The sequence below is a fragment of the Olea europaea genome, unplaced genomic scaffold (genome assembly GCF_002742605.1).
Source record: "Olea europaea var. sylvestris unplaced genomic scaffold, O_europaea_v1 scaffold1858, whole genome shotgun sequence".
Classification (NCBI taxonomy): Eukaryota; Viridiplantae; Streptophyta; class Magnoliopsida; order Lamiales; family Oleaceae; genus Olea; species Olea europaea.
The window spans coordinates 103423-111738 of record NW_019236364.1 but is presented as its reverse complement, the minus strand read 5'-3'; the positions used below and the strand labels follow the sequence as shown (position 1 = coordinate 111738).

At 36.5% G+C, this 8316-nt stretch overlaps 2 protein-coding genes across 3 annotated transcripts in view; one reads left to right on the top strand and one right to left on the bottom strand.

The window, feature by feature from the left end:
* The window catches only part of LOC111378719 (actin-depolymerizing factor-like), a 5460-nt gene extending 2893 nt beyond the window's left edge, over positions 1 to 2567 (top strand). The window contains exons 2-3 of the mRNA XM_023001954.1: positions 893 to 1158; positions 2129 to 2567. Of these exons, the coding sequence (XP_022857722.1) occupies positions 893 to 1158; positions 2129 to 2279 (417 nt within the window). The 3' untranslated portion in view covers positions 2280 to 2567. The remainder of the gene's footprint in view (positions 1 to 892; positions 1159 to 2128) is intronic.
* Positions 2568 to 3068: 501 nt separating this feature from the next.
* On the bottom strand, positions 3069 to 7649 carry LOC111378718 (inorganic phosphate transporter 1-4-like). Of its 2 annotated transcripts, none has more exons than XM_023001952.1 (2): positions 7520 to 7649; positions 3069 to 4955 (listed from the first exon to the last, which is right to left on the bottom strand). In XM_023001952.1, the coding sequence occupies exon 2, from the start codon at positions 4900 to 4902 to the stop codon at positions 3277 to 3279; it is 1626 nt and encodes a 541-aa protein (XP_022857720.1). In that variant the 5' UTR covers positions 4903 to 4955; positions 7520 to 7649; the 3' UTR covers positions 3069 to 3276. The 2 variants fall into 2 exon arrangements, with proteins under 2 accessions (XP_022857720.1, XP_022857721.1); XM_023001953.1 differs by lacking the exon at positions 7520 to 7649 and adding an exon at positions 6070 to 6472.
* Between the last annotated feature and the right edge of the window lie 667 nt (positions 7650 to 8316).

Genomic DNA, 8316 nt, shown 5'->3' with positions numbered 1-8316 from the left:
TTTTTCCCCCCCCCCCCCCCCCCCCCAAAAAAAAAAAAAAGACACTGAATGCATGCCAAGGGGAGCTATAAATAGTGATACAAAACAAACATAAATTGGGGGATTCCAATCTGAAATTTTGTGAATGCACACTGGAATCAGAGAAGTTCATACAAAAAATAGGGGATGAACTACATACCATATTTGGGTCGTTCGTCGCCGGGGTTTCTCAAATATGGAAGAAACATGTTGTTCCTTGAAGACCTGCGTAACAACAATAAACACTATCAAAACCCTACACATACACTCAATCATGCAAAGCACCACAATACGAAATGAAAAACGAAAATACCCAACGGGTAATGATTCTTACACGACGTTGCTCGCTGGACAAACTCCCAACGCGAGCTTCCACTATGCCGGCTACTGGTATGCGACCATACGAGAAGAGAATGGAGCAATAATTGTTGAAATGGAAGATAAATGAAAATTTTTGAAGAACCGAGAGAGAGTGGAATGGGAACCGTTTGGGCTGTGAAGTGTGAAGAAGGAAATTAAGAAAATGAGGGTTTTCAATTGGTGAGACAGTTTTACCCTTGTTGAGTGGAAAAAAATTGGTTCTCTCTCTTTAATTAACGGCAAAATGGATGGAACTTGGACGGAAGGACCTTCATCGCAACGAAAGGTTGATTTGAGGGCAAAAATGTCAAAAAAAAAAAGGTGGGGGCGTTTTGCACAATTAAGCTGAAAGGTAGGGACTTTTTGTGCCAATTACCCATTGAATGTATATATTTCACTGTTTAGAAACCATATATATGGACCCCCTCCTGGAATGTACGATTATGTTATTTGTTTTGAACTTGTGATTTTGCTTGGTGGAGCAAGAAGTTTGACGAGTGGTCTATGGTTCCAGGCAAATGCGTTATCTGGCATGGGCGTTGCTGATCACAGCAAAAGCACATACATGGAATTGCAAAGGAAGAAGGCATATCGCTATGTGATCTTTAAGATTGATGAGAAGAAAAAGGAAGTCATTGTTGAAAAGACTGGCAGTCCAGCCGAGGGTTATGATGATTTCACTGCATCGTTGCCTGAGAATGATTGCCGATATGCAGTTTATGACTTTGATTATGTGACTTCTGAGAACTGCCAAAAAAGCAAGATCTTTTTTATAGCATGGTATTTCTCTCTCTCTCTCTCTCTCTCTCTCTCTCTCTCTTTTCATCCATGTTTATATTTAAGGTTATGAGGTTTTTGTTCGAGGAGCAAAATGTGATTATTTATATTGTCATGATATTTGATAGCATATTCTCGGTTGCTTAAATTGCACTTGAATGATAACCCCTTGTTTCCTGAACATTGTTCTTTGTGCGGTAACCATCATTTAGGTTAGGTCATAGGAGACAAGGAGGTTGCAAATACACAAACACTAATACTTTATAGATGCTAATTGCGGGCTGTTTGCCTTAGGATTTCAACTTCTTGCAGAAGCTAATGTATCTCATGAATTATCGGCATTGTTTCATAATCACCATTGACCAAGATGGATTCATGTCATAAGCACCTTATAAGCTTAGCCAGACATACTCTTGGTCGAATTGTATATACAAGTTTTAAAACCTACATAGACATAATACGTTTTGAGTTTCTATATAGTGCTTTTCTCTCCTCTGCCTGTGATCATAGGAACTATTTTCACTAAGCCCTCTTCTAACCTGTTCATCAAACCACCTTCCAGAACAATATGACAAGGGGAACAGCCGTATAAAGAGAGTTTTATGCTAAGACAATATAATGTAATATTAAATAATCATATTTAGATTATTCATTACACTCAAGTGACTCATAAAGTGAAGATGCTAACAAGTCGACTTGGCACTGATTTAGGAGTTAGGAACTTGGGATATGTTCTGTGTAGACCTAAAGAGGCCTATGCAATTTAAGGAGACGTTAAAAGAAAGATGGGGTAGAGAACTAGTTTTGGCATATTGGATCTTCCACTAGATCTTGTAGCGAATTGAATAGAATGACAGAAACTCATGGGGCCAACCTCCGAATTTATTGAGAACAGGACTTCGTTTTTTTTGTTGTATTCATCTGACGAATCAGTTAAAAGAGTGTGTACACAAGATTGAAATTTTCCTTTCAGGTCTCCTTCTGTCTCTCAGATTCGTGCCAAGATGCTTTATGCCACCTCCAAGGAAAGGTTCAGGAGGGAGCTGCAAGGTATACATTATGAGATTCAGGCCACCGACCCAACTGAGATGGACCTTGACGTGATCAAAGAGCGTGCTAATTAAATGCTCTTGCCTTGTGCAACGTTAACTTGTCTTTGGCAAAAGTTCGATACTTTAGTATCAAGATTAACAAATATGTCATCTATTAAGTAGTGTTTAAGCAATACTTGTTTCCGACACACATGTATGGCATAATCATGTATAAATAAATACGACACTGGGAAGCCTGATTTAGGAATTCCAACATATATCCCAGATTGTGGGGATTATGCAATTCGTGATTCTCATGATGCTTCCCTGATGAAAAACGTATTCGATTATGGATCTTAACAGTTTTTTTTCTTTTCTCAAGCCTCCCTACTTCTTGATTTGTAGCTCCTGTACTTCTCCATGCAGTGGAGCATTCTATCAACTAAAAATCCAAGGAACAAAGAAAATCCTGCAAAATCGAGTACAGGTTTTTTGGGATAATGCCCTGTGACGCACGTGTTATCCATCTCATAACAGCAATATGGCTTAGTTTGTTGCTATTGTTCATAGAAGCAATATACAACTATTGTTAGCGTACGTGTTTCTGTGTTAGCATATATATGCAGTTCATATCTAAAGATTCTACTATAAGTTTTAACATTAATTTGTCATCAGACAAACGGGGACCATGATATGGTTAGAAGTAGATGATTCAACGTTACTTCCCATTGTTGACATGGCAAAAAAACGTTGTGTATATTTTATTCTGTTCACCGGGGACAGGAGATTAATTTCATCCCTTCTGATTATTTCCCGCATGAAAAAGTTATCAAAATGGAACGAGTCAAAATCAAAACTGGAAAAAAGAGATAGCCATAGTAATTCAGGGGACTTAAGATTGAAACCATTTTCATATTTATATAACTATTTTTGCTGTAGAAGATTAATTTACTTTGACTGGATTGATTTTGCATACATTAGTATGATAACATCAAACTTAGATACTTGCAGAGAGTACTAATCCCTCTTAAGGTGAATCTGAAGTACGTATTCTATCTGTATCTTTGCCAAGTTTAAAACTTGTAATTAACTAAATAGGAACTGCTCTAATTTCATTTTCGCCTTGTTGCCTCATTTCTGTTTCAGTCCCACTGTCATCCTCATTCTCCTGTGACATTTCCTCCAGTGATTTACCCTTCGACTCGGGCACCAATAAAGTGAACAACATACCAAGGAAATTGACACAGCCAAGAACGATAAGCGCGTTCCTAACACCAATACCAGGAGGGTATCCAGCATCAGTCTTTTTTGGATCAGTAGGCTGAGCAGCATACAAAAATCCAAATGCTCCGATAATGGCTCCAGCCTTGCCAGCGGCTGCTGATATTCCGTGGCACGTGGACCTTAATCTTGCTGGGAAAATTTCCGCCGGGACGACAAATGTCGTGGCATTCGGCCCAAAATTGGAGAAGAAGAACGTGAGTGAGTAAATAATCACAAATCCGATTCGGTTCTCTTTGTGTGTCCAGTGCGTGTAAGGAATAGCCAGTGCAAACATAAACACCGTCATGAAGAAGAATCCCATTATCTGAATTGCAAATCTTCCAATTTTGTCGATGAACGCGACTGTAAACCAGTAGCCTGGTACAGTACTGCAGAGGGCAATAAGAGTTTGAGCCCTCGCAATTCTGTAAACTTCTTCGATCGCATTCATTGTTTTGGGAGGGGGAAGCCACCCAATTGCAGAGAAAATATCCTTCTGGAAAAGGTTCTGACTGTAGAAGGCAATGTCCAGCAAGAACCATGTACTCGTTGTTCCAAGCAAGTGAAGTCCATGGCGTCGGAGGAATTCCTTCGTAAACAAGCCGAAACCATTCTCTTTCTCCTCCGCAAGCTTCTCAACCTTTTCAGGTTCAGCCTCGAGTTCAACTTGCAATACTTTGGACATATCAGAAGCGGCCTGTTTGGCATTCTTGGCAATCAATGCCGTATAACGTGCTGTTTCAGGCATCTTCATACGCCAGTAGTAAGTGAGTGCGGCTGGAATTGCACCGAACATTACAATTATGCGCCAAACGTAATCAGCTTCAGGGACCGTCGAAGCAGAAGCATTATCTTCATAGGCAGGGGCAGGATATCCGGCCTTAAACGATGCAGAAACGATGATTGCTACCATTCCACCAGCCAAAATTCCGAAACCTTGCATTGCAAAAACTGCAGCAATGAACGCTCCACGAGTCTTCTTATTGGCATACTCGGACATGATTGTGGCGGAGAGCGGGTAGTCACCTCCAATGCCAAAACCGAGCCAGAAACGGAAGAAGCAAAGTGTAGCCATAACAGCCTTCGGTTGATCTCCAAACGAAAGGGCAGAAGCAATTGAACATATGACCATAAGCATAAGGGTCATGCCATACACCTTTTTCCTACCCAATTTATCGCCAAGCCACCCGAAGAAGAGTTGGCCTGCAAGAGTACCACAAAGCGCGACGCCGTTGACAGCAGCAGCCACATTGGGAGGCAAAGTGCCTGGATTTTTGGCTCCGTCTTGGTGGTAGTATATGCGGCCGAGCAATTTGGTTACCAGTGAAACGCAGAAGAGATCATAGGCATCGGTGAAAAATCCCATACCAGCAATCACAATTGCAGTGAAGTGATACCATTGTGTTTTAGCCACATCAAGTGCATTAAGCACTTGTAATTGCTCCTTAGCCATGACTATTTCTCAATCTTGAATTACTTCTACCAATTCTTGTTGACTCCTAAACCCTGGAAACACAAATAGGAGAGAATTATTAGTACAAACAAGAAAATAGTTCTGATTACGGCAATATTAAATGTTACAGTAACAAAATTTATTTCAGCTTAAATATTCTGCGAAATATAATCCCAGTTTTTAATCCTTGTTATTAGAGTTAAGGGTACATATGAAACTTCTAAGAAGACAAAAATGAATTATTCTTCTTGTACAACCGGGGTTGACAATGTACTCACAACAGAGGGATCCACGATTTTTTTATTCATCGTGTGCCCTCATGTGTTTAATTGTCAATTGGAATTGTCAATTTCGATTGTACACATAGCACAACTGGACAAAAATAGGCCTGATTCTAATGATCTTGGCAGCTACTATGCATGGATACTAGTATTCAAAATTGGTGAACTCTTATATGGACCTTTATCAGTCATTTATTGAATATGAAGGGAACTTGTGAAAGCAATAAATGAAGTCAACAAATTATAAATTAAAAATCAATTTAATAATTAGAGTATTAATAGCAGCTGTTGCCTATAGTAGATAAAGTTATAGGTTCATAAAATAATATCGACTCGACAGTATCGTACGCGAAAATATATAACTATATCTCCAACCTACCAAGATAGACTTGATTTCTTTTCTTTTTTTTCGTTTATCCAAAATATAGGCAACTTTCCTTGATGATGGTATAATTAATATCTTAATTTTTTAATATACTATTAATTAATGTGCCTTGTTATCAAAAAATATGAGTTACCATTATTCAATATAGGGTATATTAAAAAAATATATGTAAAATTTATTGTTCCAACATGTAAATTAGTGAATTTTATTAATCTGCAGAAAAAAAAAATATCAGGAAAATATGAATACGACAGTTCAACAACGAAACGTGCACATGTGAACCATAGGACTTGTGCTCAAAGTAGACAAAAGAGTATTTCTTGTGAACATGGATTGACAAAGACATCTTACAGAAAAATACACAAGAAGATAGTTGCATGAATCGCCCATGTTTCCAAAGTAAAAGAAAGAGAAAAGTCAAAGGTTAACATAAAAATCTTTCACAGTGTGTCTGTGATTTCTTTGAAACTTGCTAAAAGTTCAAACTTCAAAGTAGAGTACCGTAAAACCAGTGGCTGCTTCTATCTAGGATCCTCATCTAAAAAAAAGGTTGAACCCCAGTTTTGAATGCTCCCACGGCCTCGCTCCTAGAGTTTTGTGAGGGAGGTAAATCGCGAAATGTGTCATAACAGGCCAGAGAATAAGAACTGCATGTACACTTCACCGACAAGGAGTCCAATTCCATATTTCAGGAATTGAACCCCCACACTGCGACTGTCAGCAAAACGTGAGATAACCCCACTCCTATCTTTTACACCATTGGACTATGCCGAGGGCTAGAATCCTCATCTATCTAATATACTTATGGTTTTCTTAAGATTATGAAATTTATCTAACTTCCTCAAGTCAAAGGGTACCATAGGACTTATGCTCAAAGTAGACAACCTAATATTTAGAGCCTGTTTGGTAACCATTTTTTTCAAAATGCATTTTTCACTCTCTTCTTTTCAATCACACATTCTTTATTAAAATAATATTACACGAAAATCAAAATTTTTCCTTATTTTTCAACCACACATTTCACATCAATTTACTATTCTAAAATACATTTTTACATAAAAATGTCTATCAAACACCCCCTTATTGTGAACTTCTAGTGGTAACGACACGTAACAGAAAAATACACAAGAACTTTTCATTTTTTTTTTTTTTCTTTTCTCTTTCATCCATGTTACTAAAATACGTTTTAACATAATCTTTCATGTGTTCATATAATTTCTAGGAAGATTTGCTAAAAGTTCAGATTCGGATACCTTAAATAACAATGGCCACTTTGTTTAGATAAAACTATCATCTTTCTAAAATATAAATTTGGCAAGAAAGAAATGATTATGCAAAAAATAAATAAATAAATATTTGAAATTTTAGGTTCATTTCATTTTAAACACTGCAAATCATCTATACGTAGTGTTTCTTAACGTGAAATGTGATGCAGCGCTAAACAAGGAATTCAAGCGAAATCTTTAAAAAAACGAAATTTGGAATTCACCAAATTATAAAGGTAATAAAATCACGAATCTTATTACTGAATGTTAATGAAAACAACGAAATAACACTTTATTTATAAGGACTTACATGAAAACGAAAAAGAAAACGTAGTTTAAAACAACTAAAATTAATTAAAACAAAATTAAAACAAATTAAAATTGAAAAAACTCAAAATAAATGAATGAAAGAAATAGCGCCAAATCAATAAAAATCAGTTTTCGAGTCCTAAACAAACTCAAATAGCCAAAATTCATCTTACGTCATGGCATAGCGGTGAGTATTGCTCGTCTCGCCGTTTTCTTTTCAAAATTGTCTTATGGACCCAATCCAAAATTCGAATATTTTTTCTATACTATTACATTTTTTCCATTTTTATTCAATTTCTCTTCCATCTATTCATCAATATGTTTGCATCAAAATGCATGTACACTTAAGAAATTATATATGTATATACACTACATACCTCAGATTGACAGTATTCTTCAGAAATTCTGATAACTCCACCTCCAAGAAGCTGCAGAGATATTTCAATGAAATAAGAAGTAAAATTCTCTCAGTTTAAGGGTTTTGAGAGAAGTAGGAAAAGTGAGTGGACGGAAACGAAGGGGTGATCGGATATTTAACTCCAATGAAGCCTCTCTTGATCTTGACACGTGTACACATGGCCCCACGCTGATGAGTTAGAGAAAGTTCTTTTAGACTTTGATCATCAACTGATGTTATGGTCAACGATGTAATTTGATAATTTGTTTTTTTTTAATATATAAATTTTGTAAATTAATCTTACGGCGACTCCACAACTGTTCCCACGTTTAGGTTCTAATAATGTTTTATGTATCATTCTTTAACAAAAATAAATTTAGAAGTAAAAGGTAAATAGGGTTATACGTCACCATAGCTGCCATTTGTTGGAAAATATTTTGCCATTTATTAATGGAGAGTGCATCGACTATACAAACAGATTTAGAGGATGTTTGATGTGGATTAAAATTAGATTTTTTAGTAGATTGTGATGGAAATGTGTGGTTGAAAAGTTGTCGGATTCATAAAAGATGTGGTTAATATTGATTATTTGACTTTGATTTAACTTAAAATCAGATTTTAATCCAAACCAAACAAACACTTAAACTTTGTAGTAGAACATTGTCTTGATATTTTGATAATCATTTATTTTGCCATTTATTAATGAAGATTATTAATCACACCTGGAAAGTGACATTCTTAACCAAGCATCTTTTAGAGTTATTTATTTTTAAATTG

Excerpts from the sequence above, each read along its gene's own strand:
- LOC111378718 (XM_023001952.1), bottom strand. The coding sequence starts at position 4,902 with ATGGCTAAGGAGCAATTACAAGTGCTTAATGCACTTGATGTGGCTAAA.